At 64.4% G+C, this 19442-nt stretch overlaps 1 protein-coding gene across 1 annotated transcript in view; it reads right to left on the bottom strand.

Annotated features, from left to right (window-relative positions):
• Positions 1–7687: 7687 nt before the first annotated feature.
• ATP2A3 (ATPase sarcoplasmic/endoplasmic reticulum Ca2+ transporting 3) overlaps positions 7688–19442 on the bottom strand; it is a 53285-nt gene continuing 41530 nt past the window's right edge. The window contains exons 13-19 of the mRNA XM_044667644.1: positions 18568–18770; positions 17244–17329; positions 16883–17016; positions 15504–15621; positions 14323–14440; positions 12303–12378; positions 7688–9257 (exon numbers count right to left, since the gene is read on the bottom strand). Coding sequence (XP_044523579.1) covers positions 9194–9257; positions 12303–12378; positions 14323–14440; positions 15504–15621; positions 16883–17016; positions 17244–17329; positions 18568–18770 — 799 coding nt within the window. The 3' untranslated portion in view covers positions 7688–9193. The remainder of the gene's footprint in view (positions 9258–12302; positions 12379–14322; positions 14441–15503; positions 15622–16882; positions 17017–17243; positions 17330–18567; positions 18771–19442) is intronic.

Raw genomic sequence — 19442 nt, 5'->3', positions numbered from 1 at the left:
TCCTCTTCCCTCCTGAAAGATGAGAGTTGGGGGAGAGGGGCATGGTTCTCCCCAACTCCTGGCTCTCTTCTTGACTCTGCTAGTCTGCAGGCTGTCCCCAGGCTTAGCTGTGCCAAGGCCCCTGGGCTGTGGGCACACTTCAGGCCAGCCAGCTACACTGCCAACTTGATGCAGTCTGAGAAGATGTGAGATATCGGACTTCATCCAGGGGTCCTCCTCTTGCTAGCCCATTAGCTTCCTGTCTGCCGCATCTGACTGCCTGTGTCCTGTGACTCATCTCCTAAGCGGGGGGGAGACCCAAATCTCCTCCCCACCCCAAAGGCTCCAAGCTGAGCACCATTCCACCTCTGCCCTCCAGGAACCACCAAGCAAGTCTAATTCCTTTTCCATGGGACAGTACTTCAGTTCTCAAAGGCAGTCCTCAGGCTGCCCCCCCCCCCAAAACCTCTTTTCTGAGCTAGCCCTCCCCAGCATCTTTAGAAATCCGTAGGTTTCTGAAGAGTTCTCACAGATCTGGGATAATCCAAATATTATGTTCTCATGTTATGTTGTGGTGGTGGTGATGGTTGGTGGCTGTTGAGTCACTTCAACCTCTGGGACCCCATTTGGGATTTTCTTGGCAGACACTAGAGTGGTTTGCCATTTCCTTCTTGGGCTTATTTAACATGAAGAAACTGAGGTAAAAGGCACTCCCCAAGTCCCAGAAGCCCTTGCAGAGTGGGTGGCCCCCAGAGCAGCCCAGACACTGCTCCCTTCTCTCCTTATAGTGACAGACATGGGCTCTTCCGCTGCCGAGTATCCCTTCCCTGGAAGGTCCTTCCAAGTCCCCAGCACCCATCACTAGCTGGCTGGGGGCCGTCTCGGTGGATAGGGGAACAGTTCTAGAGGGGCTGCCTGGTAGCTCCCTGCTCTTCTTTCCCTCATTTCATGGACCCCATGCCAGCTCTGGCCTCCTCTGGTCCTCCCCCTCAGGCTTCCAGTCTGGAAGCAATTCTACTGATAAATTCTCCTCCCCAGAAGCTTTCAGCTCATGTCTGAGGGACACACAGAGTTTCTCTACTAGACTGGAGACCATTCCTGGAGTTGGTTAATGGCGATGAGATCAGGCACAGCCATAAGCCAAGGGAGCTCATGGCTTTTCCCTTCTCTCAGATGAAACTGTTGGCCGCCTTGCCTCCCGCATGCTTTCCCCTCCCTGGCTTTTCAGAATCTCTTTCTCCCCCCTGTCTCCTCTCCCTCCTTCCTTTCTCTCTCCTTCCTATCCTTCTCCCCCTTCCCCTCCCCTTCTCGCTCTCTCCTGGCTCTCTTCCTTCGGCTCTGAGCATCCCACCGCCGTCTCCTTTGCTGTATCTTCATTCCCACTCTGCGGGCACCCTTCGGGGCTCTTTCCAGTTACTCTTCTCTCTCTGTTCCCTCTCGCTTGGGGCTCTCATGAGCTGCCATGGATTTGGTTATTATCTCTGGGTAGGCCTTTCCCGGGGATGTAGATGTCCCACATGCAGCTGAGGCAGGCACAGCTCTGCCAGCCGGCACCCGGAGAGCACTTTCGATGGTGCCTCTCGCAGATCTCCCAACTAAAGCCTCGCCTTCTCCGGGGAGCCTTTGCGGAGCCCTCCCCGTCCTAGCACCCCGCTCTGCTCATGCGTTCCCGTTTGCTGTGTCTGGAGCTTGTTGGCACGTAGCACGTGCCTGTCGTCCCCAGCTAGGCTCCTTGGGGCGGGGACTGCCTTTTGCATCTTTCTGCTGTTCCCGCACTCGGCCCAGGGCCTGGTGTAGATACTTCATAAATAGTATTCGGTATCTCATTTGATCCTTACAACAACTCTAAGAGGTCCGTGATAGAATCAGCCCCATTTTAGGATGAAAAAAACGGAGGCAGAGAAAGGTCCAAAGCCTTTGCCCAGGTCCCACCGCTAGTGTGTCTAAACCAGGCTTGGATTTGAATTCGGGTCTCCCAGATTGAGGGCATCCTTCTTTGCACTGGGCCACTCACCGTGTCCATCTCTCCGGATCCAGGCCCGAATCTCCTCCCGCCTGATGAGCCTCTCTCCCCCCGAGTGCCGGGCAGACACCTTGAGCTCAGCATGTCCAGGATGGAGCTCGTTCTCCCCGCCAGTCCCTACCCTCCTTCCTGCCTTCCCATTACTGTCAAGAATGCCAGTCCCGGTCACTTGGGGTGCCCACCCTGCTGCCACCTCCACTTCCCCAGGGGGCCTCGGCCTGCCTTCCCAGCCTCATCATCCCTTCCTGTTGTCCCCCATTCCACATGGCAGCCAGACTCGCCTTCGTGTTTTTTCTCCCTCCACATCCCGTCTCTCGTCTCCAGGCCCTCGTGCTGGCCGTGGCCCCCACGGCCCTGCTGGCACTCACCCCTGCTCCCACCCTGCCCCGAGACACCACGAGGCCACTGCCGACATTTCCCTCCACCTGCCGGGAAGGGAAGAGAGCAGAGGAAATCCGGGATGCTGAGGGAAGCGGGCTGTGGCCCTGGGGCAGCCGGGAGCCCAGAAGGCATTTGAGCAGAGGAGGGCTGTGAGCCAAGAGGCCTCTGGAGGGCATCCCTCTGGCTGTGGGCTGCAGGGCCAGGGAGGCCCCAGGGTAACTTCCCGGCAGGGAGTGGTGAGGCTGATGGCTGGGGGAGGGGGACAGAAGGGAACAGGAGGGAGGCTTCCCCAGCAGCGGCCCTCCTCCCCTCACGCACACGTGGGAATTCCCTGCCTGGCCTTCTGTTTGGCTGGGAAGGCTGCCTGTTTACATTGGAGTCCTGCTTCTCGGCTGAGGTGGGACCAGGTCTCCCACCCCGTCCCAGCTTCGGCCCGTGGCCGGGACACCTTAGTGCCTCCTGAGGGACGCAGGCGGCCTGTTGGGAAACGGGGGGGGGGGGGGGGCGGGCTCTTGGCCTCCTTTCAAAGGCTCACTGAGGGCCCTGCGGGGCCAGAGGAGGGAGAATGGAGGGAGGGGAGAGGGAGCGGCATGGCTTCATTCCTGAGGTGCTCTAGCTCCCCAGTGCCCGACCCCAGGCTTCTGCTGCTGCCCAAGAACTGTCTGCAGAGAGGAGCCTGGAAGACCCCAGAGGCAGCAGGTCCAGAGGGACCCCTCATCTCCCCACCTGAGCGGCCCCCGTCCACACTTCCCAGGCTCGGACTTCCCCATCGGCTGCTAGGCCTCGTCCACCCCCTTCCCTCCACCCACCCCAGTCACCGTCTGGCTCAGACCCTCCAAACCTCTTTCTTGGACCCACGCCTTGGCCCTTGGCTCTCCCCTCTCTGGTCCTCTCTACCAAAGCACCCGAGGGAGGCCCCAAAGCCAAGGTCCCGCTGGGTCAGTCCCCGCTCACGGCGTCTCTGGTTCCCCGTGGCCCTGGGCTAAGCCCCCAATTCCCCGGCTCGCCGTGTGAACGAATGGCCAGCCTTTAAGCACTTGGCAAATGTCTTGCTTCATCCTCGCACCCGCTCTGGGAACAGGAGGCGAGGGGTGCCATTTTACAGATGAGGAAACAGAGGCTCAGAGGGGTTCAGTGACTCATCTAGGCCTCTAGCCACGGCACTGCCCGGATGCCTCAGATTCCACCATATTCCATCCCGTGTCTGGGTCTGCCCAGGCCTCTGCCCTCCGCCAGTGCTCGGAATCTTTGGGTTCTGGCTGGCACAGATGGTGAAAGAGGGGGATGGCGAGCGGGCCCCCGAGCTCCTTTTTCCCTCCTGCCGACCCAGAACAATTGTGACGGTTTCCTAAAATTCTCTGCGTGCGGCTGCCGTGGGCAGATCGGTTGGTGGACGGATGGGGGCAGGTTGCCGCAAGCATGTAGCCAGCCCGCTTGGCCACAGCCAGCTGGGGACTCTCCCCCTTTGGAGTCTGCGGGAATTAGGCAAAAGCGGCCCAAAGTTATCCCAGGCGGGGCGTGTTTTGTCCCCTTTGCATTGTGGTTTTCACTCCCGCCCCGCGGTGGGAAACACAGAGGGACCCCGAGTAAGGCCATGAAGACCAGGGTGGACTATGGGCAAAGTGACAGCGGCTCCTTGGGCATCAGGGCAACGAGCACCCAAACGACTGACCCCTGCTGCGATGACCGAGCGAGGTCAGAAGCAATCCCGAGAACCAGGGCCGAGCCCTCCCTCTCCATAGGGCTTATTCCCTCCCTGTGGAGCCTGCCCGAGTCATTAACTTTTTTTTAAACCCTTAACTTCTGCGTATTGGCTCCCTGGTGGAAGAGTGGTAAGAGTGGGCCATGGGGGCCAAGTGACTTGCCCAGGGCCACCCAGCTGGGAAGTGTCTGAGGCCGGATTTGAACCCAGGACCTCCCGTCTCTAGGCCTGGCTCCAATCCACTGAGCTACCCAGCTGCCCCCAGTCATTAACTCTTGAACGAGACCCTAACACTCCCCCCCTACCCCTGCGAGGTAGTAAGCTATTTGGTGTCAGTTACACATGTGATACAAGACAGGCACACTCATACATTGTTGGTGGAGCTGGGAGCTTGGCACCATGGCCCTGCCTGAGCAGTTTCACCTCCCCCCAACCTTTCCTTTCCAACTTTCTTTTCTGTGCTGACTCGAATTAGAAAGTCAGCTCCTGAGGGGCACAGATTGACTTTCTTACCTGCTTCTATTTATAACCCCTGAGCATGGCACTGTGCCTGGCACACAGGAAGAACTTAACGCCTATTGCCTTGCCTCCATACGCCACCCTGAGTGCCATCTCACTGCCCCACAGGGCTCTCTCTAAGACTGTAAGCTGTGGACAAAGGACCGGCCTCCAGCACGGGTGGCCGTCTCTGCCCGGGGCATTCTCTACATTGATGCCAGCACGAGTCCGGCCCCTCCATGGCATCCTTCTGAAAGTGCCGCACCCTCCGTGAAGACGGACCCAGGAAGCCGGCTCCTCCCCTCCACGTTCGCGTGCTTGTCCCCGAGGCAGCACGTCCTCTCCCCTCTCGGCTCTCTCGTCCCCCCAACCCTTTCCTCCCTCCTCTCCTCCGCCTCTCCCTCCCCTCTGGCTTCCACCTGCCTGGCCCTGGCTCTCCCCCTTCCTCCTCGGCTCCCAGGGGCCCACCTAGCCCCGGTCCCTGCTGGCCCCTCCCAAATGCATCTCGGACCACGGGAGACTCGCTCTTTGCCATTCCCAGGGCCGTGGCCCAGGAGGGAGCCGGGCCCTTCCTTCCCTTTGGTGGCTGCTCGGTGGGTCACCCCAGGAGCGGAGGGGCTCTCCTCGCAGCGCTATTCCCGCCATCCCAGGCCGCCTCTGCTGGGGAGCCCCGGCTGTTGCCATCGTCCCAGGACGAGGGTCCCGAGGAGAACGCCAGGCGCCATTTACGCACCTCTCCAAGCACTTCTAAGTGGTTTTTAAGCAAAGCGCCGTCGGCAGCGACTCAGCCGCTGGGGCGGCCCTCTTCGCCTGGAGCTCGGCTCTCTCGAGGGACAGAGGATCGGGGAAGCTCCTCGCCGGCCCGGAGGCCAATCGCTGCCCCGAGGCACAAGGCCAGCTTCGAGGAGGAAGGAGCGGGCTTTGGGCCGGACTCGAGGAAGGACGAAACAGCGACCGCGGGGACGCCTGCAAAGCAGAGCCCGTTGGCGACGGGCGCTTGGTGAGGGTCTCCCCAGGGGCCTGGCCGGCCGCCTCAGGGGCCTTGTCGGGGGAAGGCAGGAAGGCACGTTCACACGCTTTCCCAACAAATCTTTTATTTCTAGAACCAACCGTGAGCAGACACCAAGCGAGACGGGGGCCCCGCCAGGGCGGGTGGGCAGGAGGGGGGGCCCTCACCGCTGCTGGGGGGACGACGTGCCGAAGCAGCGCGAAGCGGAGGGTTCCCCGATCCCGGGCCCTCCACGGCGCCCCCGACTGGCCAGGGCGGACGGGAAGCCGAGGATTCGGACCCGAGAATCCCGCACGTACGCCGGCACGCCTGGGACCGGCCCGCAGGACGCCGCTCTCGTGTGCGTGGACCCTGTCGCTGTCTCCGGCGAATCCCAGGCTGGCCAGGGCCCGGGAGGTCAGCTCGTGCGGAAGCCCCGGCCCCATCTCGGACGCACCACCCTCTAGCCTTGGAGACCTGCAGGGACGGAGAACTCACTACTGCCCACAGCAGCCCGCTCCACTTGGCGCTTTGCAGCCGTCGTTAGCGGAGCCCAACCTCCCGGAGGCCATCCATGGCTCCCACGTGCTCGAGAGGGGAGGCGGCCGTCACTCTGGCCCAGAGCCAACATGGCCTGATTCTTCCGGCAGGCCTTGCAGGGCACGGACTCGAGTCGGTCCCCCGCGTGGCGGCCCTTCCCTCGTCTCTCCCACACTCCGGCGCCCAGAATGGATCCCCGATGAGGTCCGAGGGGGCTCTTGCTGCCCTCCTCCCACCGCCCAAGGTCCCCCCGGCTGCCCCGCCGCTCCCCACCGCCACACCTTTGCCCTCGGAGCAGCCGCCCAGACGTGCCCCCCCCCCCCCCCCCGCTCGTGCTGTTGACTTTGAACTAAGCCACGAGGCTTCCCGGCCTCGTCCCGTGCCGGCTCGGGGCTTCCCGGGCCTCCCACGAAGCAGCTCGGCCGGTCCTCCAGACCATGTCGGAAGAGAAAGTCTACGAGTGGCCGCCGGCCCCCTTCTCTACTGCTCTACGGTGCTACGTGCTCCGGGGGTGCGGGGGGGGGCTGGCTCAGCTTCGGGCTCCTCCCCTGGACCCCTTCTCAGAGGAGCGGAGGGCAGCCAGCTGGGTACAGTGCCCAGGAGCTCTAGCTTGGAGCGAGGGCGCTGCCTGGGACAACGGGGCCACACGGGCACCCCTTGGCAGCGGCCCAGCATGCCCCGGAGCTGCCCGAGGCACTGGGACGCTTCCCCTCCGAGGCCTCTGCTTAGGGCCCTCCCCAAGCTGGGGTTCCCCTGCTCCCAGTCAGGGGGAGGAAGCCCTGCCCGTGGGGGCTCTGCAGGGCGGACGCCGGGGCCGGGCCGGGGGCAGCAGGTGCCTCCGCAGCCAGACACCCCCTCCTCCTCCTCCCAGGGAAACGGTTGCCCGCCTCACTTGGGGGGGGCACCCGCACTGGCAAGATTTGGGCGACTCCAGCAGCCCCACTGCCCGACCCCCGAGGCCCTGGGCCTGTTTCCTCGTCTGCAAAGTGAGGGGGAGACCCGGACCGCCCTGCATCCCGTCCCGCTCCAGCTCCCTGCAGCCAGGGCCGGGGCCTCCTCCCCACAGGCGCCCGTCACGCCAGGACTCGCGGAGCCCCACGAGGGGAGGCCCCCTTCCTGGCCCTGCCTCGGTGGCAGAGGCCTGACTTCTGGGGGGCTCTATGGGCCTGAAGGTGGGAGCCCCAGGCCTTCCGGTGACTCCCCGGTTCTTACTGCCACCCCTGCCCCGGGAGCCTGGCATCTGAGGGATGTGAGGAAGAGAAGGCTCCAGGCTGGGGTCACGCCGAGGAGGGAGCCCCCTCAGCCCTGCTTCCCGGGGCTCCGGCCCAGCCCAAAGCACCCACGCTCTCCCTGGGCCCTGCCTGCCTCTGGCTCCTCTTTCAGTCGACGCTGCCTTTCAGTCGTGGCCTTCCCGAGCTCAGGGAGACCGAGCCTCCTCCCTTCTTCCGAGGCCTCGGATCTGCGCCCACCCAGGCTGGACAGACCGTGTCCCCTCCCCCAAGCTGTCCCCGTACGTGCTCCACCCCCTGCCCGCCCCCCAGGCCGAAGGGGACCCCGAGCCCCGAGAACTGCAAGCGGGGCCGCCGGAAACTAGGCTCCGGCCCCAGCGGGGGCCTTTCCTGCCGGCCCCCCTGGAGGGCTCCAGATGGTTTGGGCGGCCTGGGCCAGGGGCCCCTCCAGGGGTGTCGGAGGGCGTCCGGCCTCTCCTTCCTTCTTCCCCAGATCACTCCAGGCGTCCTTCCGTCCATCCCCCCCGAGCCAGCCCCGAGGAAGGGGCCGTCTATGCTGAAGGATGTCCAGGAGCAGAGGCCGCAGTCACCTCCTCTGGCTCCTTTGCCGGGGAAGGGAAGGGGCAGGAGTCAAGCTCGTGGCCTCGAGTTTAGGGGGAAACTGGGCAGAGCCGACGGCCGCAGGTGCCGCGTGAACAGAGCCCCCAGGCCCCCCTCTTCCCGGCATGCCCAGCCGGGCGGTTACCCGAGTGTCCAGAGACGAGAGGACCTCGAACTCAGGCCTCTTCCCAGAGACTGGCAGACGGGCTGGGCCAGTAGGAAAAGCCCAGGAAATTCGGAATGCCCGCAGCGAGCAGGGCGCCATCATCTCCGGAAGGCCCACAAGAACTGGCAGCCGAGGAACGCTGCGGCCACTAGCCGGGGGGTGTGTGTGGGGGGGCTTTCAGCAGGCCTCAGCCAGCCTGGCCAGTTGTTTCCACAAGGCCCCGCCGGGCCCCCCTTTTCCAACCCCAGAGGGGAGCTGGGCACGGCCGGGGAAGCCTGAACTCTGTACCACTGTCCGCCCGAGGCCGAAGCAAATAGCCGGCGGGCCCGCTGGGCAGGGGGCGGGAGGTGGAGGCAGGCGGAGGCCGTGTCCCCAGAGCCCCAGCAGCACTGCCAGGAGGGCCTCCCTTCCCTCCGAGATGGAGAGCCCAGCAGAGGCTAGGCCGGGCCTGCCGTCCCTGTCGGGCCTCAGCAGGGAGCCGGGGAGGCCACGGCTGGCTGTATGGGGGCCAAGCAAAGGAAAAAGGCAATGAGGTCCGGGGGGGGGGGGGCGGCGTGCCGGCTCTGCCTCTGCTAGCTGTGGGAGCCTGACGTTCCTGCTCCAGCGAGAGCCTCGGGTGGAGGGCTGAGGAGGGCAGGAGCCCCAGGCCACGCGCCTCCCTCAGCCTCAGTTTCCTCCTTTGTAAAAAGAGGGCGAGTGAGGATATGAAGGGAAAATTCTGAAAGGGACCTTCCTGGAGAGGGAGGAGGGAATTCCCTGGGGAGGGGGAGGAATAAATAGAGGCGGCCCCAAAGCCCTGGGGGGGCGGCTCCCGGGCCTAAGCCCAATGCCCAGTGGGCACACCCACTCCAGGCACAGTCAGGGAGCTTCGAGCCGCCGCCGCAGACCAAGAGAGGACGAGAGAGCCAGAGACGGGAGACGACGAGAGAGCCAGGAGCACGGGACGGGCAGAGTCCTGAGGGGGTGGGGGCTGGGGAAGAATCTGATCGAAGCCCCAAACAAAATGGGGGGGGGCGGCATCCAAAGAGTCCAGTTTGCCTTCGGACATTCACTGGCCCACTGGAGCAGCAAGCCAGGCCCGGAGGCTTCAGTCAGAGAGGCGACGGGGAGCGGGAGGGGCCGGGCCGTCCGTCACTTCTTGTCCTTTTCTTCTGAAATAAAAAAGTATGGGGGGGCCCCAAAGCCAGAGTTAAAATGCGCCCCTGCGGCTTACACACAGCCTAGGAGCTCAATGGGCAGCCCTGCCTCCCCGTGCCGCAAGCACTCCACCTTTGTCACCTTCCTCTTACAGATGGGGAAACTGAGGCCTGGCAAGACGGGGCTCCTCGGACAGGCTCTTCCAGCTAACTTGTCCAAAGTTTGCTCTTTCTAAGCCTGGCCCAGCACCCTCTCTGCCTCCCTCCGTGTGTGCCTGCCCCCTCCCTGTCTCTGTCACACACGCACACGCACACACACTCTCTCACCAACGGCAGTGGCCACCCATCACACTTGGACCCACGAACTTTTTTTCTTACAAAAATGCTGATGACTGTTGTGGGCCCCCTCCAGGCTTTCTTTTGTGCCCTTATAAACTGTATTCTGAGAAAGGTAGTCGGGGAGAAGCCTGGGGGACACGCAAAGGGCAACGGCCAACTCCTGGTGTGCTCTGGCTGACCCCTGACCAAGAATCCCCCTCTAGGACAGTCTGGGCCCGAAGTCGCCCCGAGACGGAGGGCCTCGCAGCCCGCTCTGCTTGGGGGGGAGGCGCCCCTTCTTCCCGTCTACGACTTCCCACCTCGAGCCGCTCCGAGAGCTCCCTGTGCAGCCACATTGGCCGGCACGGACAACAAGCCTGATTCCTCCTCTATGGCTCAGCCCTTCCAGGACTGATGACACTCTCAGACACCCTCCGGAGGAGCCTTTCCTGACCCTCTCCAGGCCCTTCGGCTGCCCCAGAGGACACACGGCGTCGCGGGGTGACCCTAGACTCGTGCATGAATCGGACGAGGGGGAGGCGGCGTTGCCCCAAGTCCTCGGCCTCCCTCTCTCCCAGAGTCATCCGAGTCCAGCGAGAAGACACAAGGCAGGACCCCCCGCGATGGCGCGGGATGCAGGGACGCTCTTGGCGTCTTCTGCGTCTGACCGAGCTCTCCGCGGGGCCTGCTTCTGCCGCCTTCATGGTCCCTGGACCGGACTGTTCTCGCCCGTCCACTCCCCCAGAGGAAGTCTTCGCGGGCTCGGGGTGGGGCCCCCTGGATCCCCGAGGGGTCCGAGGCCTGACCGCTCCCCTCAATCTGGCTCAGCCTGTGGTGGGAGCCACCATCCAAGGGGGAGCTCTGTGAGCCCTCCCCAGAGGGGCTGGTCCTCCCTGGCATCGAGGGGTGCCACCGTACATTGGCCCTCCCCCGCTGAGGGCCTTCACTCGCCCCCACTGCCCTTCTGGATTCTCTCTGCTTTGGCCACCAAGCACTGCCCAGGAGCAGGCACCAGCGGCCTCTTCTGGACGACCCCCTCTGCCCAGCCTCGCTGACTGAGCCGGGGCTCTTCCGCTTCTCCTCCTCCAGCTCCCCCAGAGCTCGGCCCCCTTTCCCAGACTTCTGGGCCCTTGGGGAGCTTGGACTCTGGCACCCTCCAAGCTAAGGGCATTCGTGGGCGCCCCGTGGCCCTCCGAGGCTGGGGCGACGAGCCAGCGGGTGCCCGGGGCCCTTCCGGCCCGGGCCTTTGAGGCCTGAGCTCTGACTCCCCCGTTTTCCTGCTCCGGAGGCACCGGGTCTCCCCTTGTCCACAGTGTGCAGGGCAGGATGGCCGCCCAGCCTCTTCTTGGCGATGGCGGGGCTCTCCGTGCCGCTCCGCTTCCCGGGCGGCGAGCTCACCCCCTCTCCTCCTCATTCCGCCTGACACGGGCTTCTTCCTCTCCCTCCCTCCCTGGAGCTCTCTAAGCACCGCGCTCCGGAGGAATGGGGGTCAGCCTAGGTCCCCTCTCTGGAGCCCCCGAGGAGCGGGCAGGAGGGGTCCCGGGGCCTGGGGAGTGGCCCCGGCCAGGCTAGGGCACGGTCGCGCCTTCTCCCCTTTCCCTTCCTCCCCTATAAATCATCTGAGAGCGTCTGGCCCAGTCACCAGCCTCCGGGGAAACTTCCCTACAAGGCCTGGGAACGGCCCGCTATCTTGTCTCTCACTCCCACTGACCGCTGCAGGCCCCAGGGAGGCTCCCATGGAGCCGCCGCTCACTCCCCAGAGAGCCCTCGGCCGGGGCAGCCGCCTGCCGCCCCCAAGTGCCCGGAGGCCGCGCCTGGGCTCTGGCCAAACGAGGGCAAAGGCAGGAGGGGCCGGTCCCTGCAGCGGCGCTCCGGCCCCTGCCCTGCTCTCACGGGGGCTACGGCCTCCCCAGTGGAGCCCCCTCTGGCCAGCCCACGGAGCTAGCAGAGGAATGATGGCCGGCCCGGCCCGGCCCGAGACCTGGCCCGTATCCCTATCCCAGAGGCTGCTGTCGCCGGGGGCCCCAGGCCGCCTGGGAGCAAACACGCACACGCACACGCACACGCACACGCACACGCACACGCACACGCACACGCACGCCTAGCCCAGGCTCTGCTGGGTCACAGCCCAGAGGGGGCCCTGCCTGCCTCGCTCCAGGTTTGCAACCCTTGGGGCAGGGGGCGGGGCCTCTAGGGCAGAGCGAGCCTGTGAGGGGGCAGCAGCCAGCCGGGCTTTCCTTCTCCTTTCCTACCTGGCATCGGCAAAGGGCCCCGCGGCTCTGGGTGCCAGCCTTCGGCCCGTGCCTTCGGCCCGTGTCCCCAGGCTGCCCAAAGCCCCTTCCTGGGGCTGCCACGCTGGGAGGGCTCTGCACGAGCTGCCCGGGAAGCTGGGGAGCAGCCTGGAGACGCTGCCCCGAGGCCACCCCGAGGAGGCCAAAGGGGGGGGCGACGCTTGATATTTTTGAGCTTGGTCAGCGGACGTGCCAGCAGGGCCGGGGAGGGGAGGCTATTTTGGGCATCTGGAAGGAGGCCCAGCCCTGACCCCGGCACATTCCTGGGCTCGCCTTTGCATTCCTGGGTGCAGGCCTCAGGAGCCCCACGGCTGCCCCCCTTCCCCAGGCTGGCCCCGAGGCCTGCGCGCCCACCTGGGTCTGGGGCAGAGCCTGGGGCAGAGCCTGGGGCAGAGCCTGGGGCAGACGGGAAGGAAGGGCACAGAGAGGGAAAGCAGGAGTAGAGGCCAACCTGGTCTGCTGGGGAGTCCGGGGAAGGTCCCGGGGAGGCTGAGCACTCCATGCCTGGGAGGCTGTCCTGAGGATTCCTGGGGAGAGACGGGGGACGGGGGTCACTCCAGGAGGTGCCCAGAGCACAAGCACAGGCGCGGGCACGAGGGAGACGCAGCAGGGCAGCGAGCAGGCCCCGGGAGGGAGGGGGAGCTCTCAGACACTCAGGCCAGGCCCACGGATGGCTGGCGGGCAGGGGACAGGCAGGGTGCCAGGATGCCCGGCCCCCTCTTCCCAAGGGGCGATCACCCTCTCGGCCTTAGACGAATTCCCCCTCTGTAGGAGACGGGGCAGAAGCTACCCCAAGCTCTGGCTCGTGGCCCGGTCTCCTCTCCTGGGGCTGGTGCCCACCAGGGCCTCCATCTGGGCAGCCGTGGTAATGGGGGCAGCCTCGGGCACGTTTACCAGCTCCCTCCCCACAGACCCCGAGGCAGGAGGAGACCTGAGGTGACCTGGCCGAGATCCCCCCCACCTGCCAGTGGGCCTTAGCATGGGGGCCTTTGCCTCCTGCCCCGAGGTCTCACCCCAGCCTGGCTCAGGGACTGCCCTTCGAGCCCCGGGGAGAGCACCCAGCAGCCCCCGGGGGACACGTGTGGGGGCGACCCTGGGCCCAGAGCTGCCCCTCTGACCCGCGTGCACGAGCGCCCTGCAGGCCCTCCTCCTTTCCACCCAGAGCCCACCACAGGAGCCAGGATCCTCCGCAAAGTCTCTGCCCCCCATGGCAAGGCCTGGAACCCTGACTGAGCTGGAGGAGACCTTAGTGGACCCTGGGCATCTGCCTGGGCAGCTTCTCCTCATCCCCTGGGATATCCCCTTCCGCCCTCTGGGCCTCGGTTTCCCCCCGGGCTCCGTGACCTCTCAGCCCCCTTTCAGCTCTCCGTCTCTGCTCCCTCTACCCCTCCTTGGGGGGGTCTGGGGTCTGAAGTCCAGCCTCTGGCCAGCCCAGCACCCCACTTGGATTGGGGGGCTCCCTGGGCCAGAAGGGAGGACCGGCCTGGCCCAGAGAGCTCCTTTGCCCTGAGCTGAACTTCCCTATCAAAGAGTGGCTTCTGCGCCCTGGTTGGTGGGGTGCCGTGCTCTGCCCAGAGAGGGCCTGGGCAGACGCCAGGAGCACAGGGGGCCGGGGGCTCAGTCCGGTGCCCGGCATGAACGAATGCTGCCGCTGCTGCTGACGGACCGCCTGGTCTCCCACAGCCCCGAGACTCCCGTTCGCCTGAGCCCCGGGCAGGAGGAGGGCCGGGGCTGAGCGGCCCATCGCTCGGGGTCTTCGAGCAGCTGCCGAGCCCTTCAGGGGAGCTACGGAGAGGAGTGCCAGAGGCCTTGGAGCCCCCTCCCAGCTTTGCAAGCCGGGGCTCCCCCTGCCAGCCGGCCTCTTGGGCTTTGCCATCCCAACCTTTTTCAAATGCCCGCAGCCCTGGCGCTGCCCAGCTCCAGCCCTGGGGTCTCTGCCCAGAAAGGGCCCTGCTCTGAGCTGGCGCCCGGGGAAGGGCAGGACGGTCCCTCGCAGAGGATGAGGGGCCGGTCAGGGCCGTTCTCCCATCTTCCCCTTCTCAGAGCTGCCAGGTTCTAGCTAAGCAGGTCCCTGGTTCTAGGTCATCCAGGCTCTCCTGAGTTTGGCGCCTGGGGGGCCGCGGAGGGCTCCCCCTCACCTCTGCCCCGAGGGCTCAAGAGGCCATTCCCGCGCCAAGTGCTGATGGGCCCCAGTGGCTGGGGATTTGGGAGGGGGGTGTTTCCCCAGGCAGTCCTGGACCTCTGAGGAATTGCCCTGGCAGCCGCCGCCAACAAGGGATGAAGGCGGGAGGGGCACAGGCTCGGAGCACGGGCAGAGCAAGCTAGGGAGCAGGCAGCACCCGGGGGCCACCCAGCGGTGCCTGAGGAGGAGCCTGGCAGCCTCCAGCAGCCCAGCCCCCCATGGGGTCCCTCAAGCAGCCCAGCCCCCCATGGGGTCCCCCCAGCAGCCCAGCCCCCATTGGGGCACTCACCATCCAGGTGGTTCCGGGAGAGGTACTTAAGGCCTTCGTCCAGCAGGATGACAGGTAGGGAGATCTTGAGCACGACGGCCCACTGCTGCGCGCTCAGCGGGGTCACTTGAAAGATGAGCTGAAAGGATCACAGATGGGGTGGTTACTGCAGGGAGAAGGGCCACGGCCCTCTGGACACATATGCTGTTGGGAGTAAGGGGGGGCAGGACCAGACTTAGCCTGGCATTCAAGGCTCCTCAGCCTGGCCTCCACCTCCCCGAGCATTCCTCCCCTCCACCCCACTCTGATTCTCCCACAGCCTCCTTCCCTCCCCTGGGCCTTCACTCCCGCAGCTGCCCCCTTCAGGGCTCAGCTCTCTGCGGGGTCCAGGGAGGGCCTGCCTACCCTCTGTGGCCTCTCCCCATCCCGCTTCTCCAGTTCTCCCCTTTCCCTTGGGTGGGAGCCGCGTGTCCCCCGGGGCAGGGGCTTCCTCTCCTCTCCTGCCCCCATGATCAGCGAGAGATTCAGGCCCCGCTTTGTGGCTCGTCCGGGCCAGATTTCTGCCCCACGGTGGCCCCCCCCCCGGCCTTGTGCTCTTGGCTGGCTTCGAAAGCGCCCCTGCCTGGCCCAAACCCCCTGCCCGCCCTCCCCACGGCTCCCTCTCCCGCCATCTTGGTTTGGAAGGATTCTCGGAGCCGCTTCGGCTTTCCTGCTACTAAGCCGCCATCTTGGTCCAGCCCAAGAGGCCTCGGCTCTGCTCCTCAAACACGACCCTTGGGCTCCCCCATGCCTGCCATGGAGCCCCCCCGACAGGACCACCCCAGGGCTCTGCCCAGGCTCCACCGTGGAGGCGCTTTGGGGGGTAGAACAGGCGCATACACACGCTGTCTGTCTGTCTGTGTCTCTCCCTCCTTCCCTCTCTCTCTTCCTCCCCATCCCCCCTCTCTCCCCATCTCCCCATCTCTCTACCCCCCCATCCTCCCGCCCCCCGTCTCTCTCTCTGATCTTGAGCCAGGCGGGTCTCCTGGTCTTCTGAACATTCCCCGATGGTTCCTCGAAGCTCCCAGCCGCTCGAGAAGCTTTCTCTGAGCCCCCCTCGGCCCCCGCCATCCCGTCTCATCCATAAAATGGGAGGACGGACTTCTGAGCTCCGGTCCTCTGGGCCGGCTCTGGGCTCCCCGGACGCCTTGGCGGGCACTCACGGGCATGGGCTTTACGTAAAGGACCAGGAAGTGGAGGGCCATGGACATGAGGATGGCGCCCAGGAGCCAGAGGTTCAGCCAGGGGGGCATCCGCAGCAGAGACTGGTTTTCTGAGACGCTGAAAGGATGAGAAGAGATGCAGACCCTGAGCTGGGGGGCTTCGAGGCCCCAGGCCGTGCCAAGGGAGTGCCAGGCTGGCCATGGTGGTCGCCCCGACCGTGCAGCCGGCCCAGCAGCCTGTCTTGGGCTCACAAGACCTCCGGGACAGCCCCCTCCCCCGGCATTTCCCACACACCACTATGGATAGAGAATTGTGACTCAGAGATGGGGCGTCCTCTCTGCCCCATCTTGGGGTCAGAGATGGGCCTCGAAGGCAGACCTCTGCTGCCTCCACCCCCACCTGTCCTGCCGCTCGAGCATGAAGGAAGCCTAGGACCCCCCAAAGGGGAAGAGGGGACCCCAGAAGCCATCCATCTGGTCTCCAAAGGGAAGGTGAAGAGGTTGGCCTATATGCACCCAAGGAGTAGACTTCGGAGGTGAGATTTGAACCCAGCTCCCCCAACTTCAGAGTCCACATTCTTTTCCCAGTTCCAAGTAACTGGCGGATCACCCAGTGGCTGGGGCGGGGGGCAAAGATGAGCCCTCGAGGAATCCCCTTCCCACTGCCTCGATGTCTATGAGAGCAAAGGCCGGCCAGGGCCTTCAGCAGTCGTCCTAGCTGGGCCAGGAAGGCCTGGACAAGAGGGAACTGAGCCTCGGGCCGTCACCCCTCTGGGCATCCCCCTGGAGAAGGCCTCAGTCAGGGGCTCCTGGGGCAGAGCAGGGGGATGGCTGGGCCCACGCTCTCAGGGCTTCTCTTCGTGGGTCTGAAGAGGACGTCCCCAGGAAGTGAGGGCCACGTTGGGCTTGGGGCTCACTAACTCCCCCGGATCCTTTTCAGGCAGCCCCCCACCCTGAACTCAAAGACTGACTCCTGAAAGCCTGGATGTTGCCCCCTTTGCCCCCTCGTTGAACAGATGAGGACACCGAGGCTGAGGTTCTACAGGAGCTGTCCCTGCTCGCAGAGTGGGTGGGTGAGTGGCGGGGTGGGCCCTGAGGCCGGATCCTCCCTCCTGGCAGCCGCAGGGGGCTCCTGGGCCCTCAGACACTGGCATCTTGCCATGAGCCTCCAGAGGGCAGCATGGCACGGCCCGCAGACCGCGGCTTCTTCTGGATCGGAACCCCCCGGGCGGGGCAGCCTGGCCTCTGGGTGATCGCAGCAGCCCCTCGTTTTACAGGGATGGCCGGGGCGGGGAGGGGCCCTGCCAGGGCCCCCGGCACCTCAGGGAAGCGCGTGCATGGGGGCAGGGCCAGGGAGGGCCCCGGTCCCCGCCTCTCACCTGTTGAGCGCGTTGCACATCTCAATGGTCACCAGCACCGACAGGGCCATCGTGGTGGGGTAACGAGACTCAAAGACCCCGCAGTCGACCCCTTCGAAGATGGGGTTGCCCTCCGTGCACCTCATGAAGTTCCTCTGGAGGGATGGGGGGACTCTTGTGGCCCAGCAGCCTTCGTCCCGTGCCCCCCGCCTCTGTCTTCGGCTCCCCCAAGGCTGGGACCTCCCCTACGTAGCCCAGGCCTAGCCCACTGCCTGTGGCAGCCCCGGCAGGGAAGGGGCTCCGTGGCTGCCTTGTGGGGGGTCTGGGCCCCCGCTTCCCTCCGCCGTGGGGCACCAGCCCCCTCCGCCCCTCACTCACTCACCAGTTGGTGGAAGGTGAGTTGAGGTCCTCCAGCATCATAGAGAAACCACCACGTGGCTGCGCCCACAGTGGCCAGGCCCACGTACACTGTCAGAAGGGGACAGAGGAGGAGGCTTGGGGGGACGACGCCCAGACGATCCAGGGCAGCCCTCGGCCCCAGACCTGGGCCTGACTCCATGGACTGTCCCGACAGGCTTTCTCCTCTTGGGGTCAGTGTCCAGCAGAGGCCGGGCTTGGGCCTACATCTCACCCCCACCTTAGTGCCACGGCCCGCCGCCCTGGTGCTCCCAGCCCTATGCCTCTACCTTGGGGCCATCCGGATAAGTGCCCACTGAGCTGGGAGCACCGGGGGAGAGGGGCGAGGGAGGAACTGGACACAGAGAGGCCGGGCAGAAGGCAGCCTCACAGGATGGAAGGGCTGAGACCATCCCCTCCGGCCCCCTCCCCAGAAGAGCCTGAAGGGACCGTCTCCAAAGGGCCACTTTGATGGGGGCGGCCTGATCTCAGGGGTCGTGTCCGGCAGGGTCCCTGGTCCCCTGCCTTCTCTGGGGGTTCCCTGGCCCCAACAGGAGCTCTCGACACCCCCAGGTGTCCCCAATGGGGGCTCCCGGATCTCAGGGGGTGTCTCCCACAGAGAATGCCCAGGATCATTCCTTGTGGCTCAGATGACTGCCAGGGCCTCCCAGGAGGGCTGTCTCTCTCTCTGTCTGTCTCTGTCTCTCTCTTTCTTTGTCTCTCTGTTTCTCTATCTCTGTTTCTGTCTCTGTGTTTGTCCCTTTTTCTCCTTCTGTCTCTCCTCTGCTCTGTCTCTGTCTTTGTCCCTCTGTGTTTCTGCCTCCCTTTCTCTGTCTCTCTGTCTCTGTCTCTCTTTCTAGTGCTCTCTGGGTCCCCTGACTCTTCCTTCGTCTCTTGGATGAGGGAGCATCAGGGCAGCCCCTCCTAGACCTTAAGGCCCCGAGTGCCTGTGGTTTATGCAGCTGCAAGGTCGGTCTCTCCCCTGCCCGGAGCTTCCTGGGGCTCCCTATGGCTGCTCCCACAGAAATCCAGGTTCCTGACTGACTTTTGAGCCCCTCCCCAGCTCCTTCCCTCCCTGTAGGCTGCATCATCCCCAGACCCCTGGGCCTTGCCCAGCCTCTACCCGCACCGAGCCTGTGCCAGGGGAGCCCTTCCACCCTCTCCCCCTTCGCTCCTCTGCATCCTTTCCAGTTCCAGGCAGTCCAGGACAGGGCCTTCACCCGCGTGCCTGCCAGGGGATTGCAGGCAGCACAGTCCTTGTGTGGCAGGCCCATCCCCTGGCCGGTGGGCAGGCCGCAGCCCCCTCTCACCTCCGATGGCCAGATAGCGGAAGAAGAGCCAGCCACTGATGAGGGGCTCCTGGGGGTTCCGGGGTAGCTTCTCCATGATATCCAGGTCAGGGGGGTTGAAGCCAAGTGCCGTGGCCGGCAGCCCGTCGGTCACCAAGTTCACCCAGAGCAGCTGGACAGGAATGAGTGCCTCCGGAAGGCCCAGGATGGCTGTCAGGAAGATGCTGGAGAGCAGGTCATGACTGACCCTTGAGCCTGGCCTCCGCCCACCCCGCTGCATGCTTCCCTGCCCATCAGCCCATCTGTAGAACACAGCCTGGTGCCAGAAGGGGAACGTTCCCTGAAGACCAGCTTCATTCAGTGCCCAGAGCCTGGGCCTCCTGGCCAAGGCCCCAGACTGACCAAAAAGGAACAGAGAGGTCATCTGACCCAAACCATTCTACAGAGGAGGAAACTGAGGCCCAGGGAGCTAAAGGGACTTGTCCATTTGTAAGGAGGGAGATGAAAGTAAAGAGGAGGAAATGTACAAGAGGACAGGTTGGAGGGAAATGTACAATTTCAATCATCACCGTAAATGTGAATGGGCTGAACTCAGCCATAAAAGAGAAGAAAGCAGAGTAAAATAGAACACAAAATCCAACAGCATGTTGTTTGTAACACACACACACACATGCACACACGCACGCACGCACACACATGAAATTCAAAGATTCCCATAAAATTAAAAGGATGGGTTAATGCAAAAGCTATTATGCCGTGGTTGTACTCAAAAAAAGCAAGGACAGCAATCCATCAAATAAGGATGCTTTGTGCACAGCTATGCACATGTGTGCATGTGTACAGATTACATAAAAATAGATAATCAGGGAAATTACATTACTCTCAGTCATTATAGA

This window comes from Gracilinanus agilis, chromosome 3 (assembly GCF_016433145.1).
Source record: "Gracilinanus agilis isolate LMUSP501 chromosome 3, AgileGrace, whole genome shotgun sequence".
NCBI classification, from domain to species: domain Eukaryota; kingdom Metazoa; phylum Chordata; class Mammalia; order Didelphimorphia; family Didelphidae; genus Gracilinanus; species Gracilinanus agilis.
This window is presented reverse-complemented; position numbering and strand designations above follow the sequence as displayed.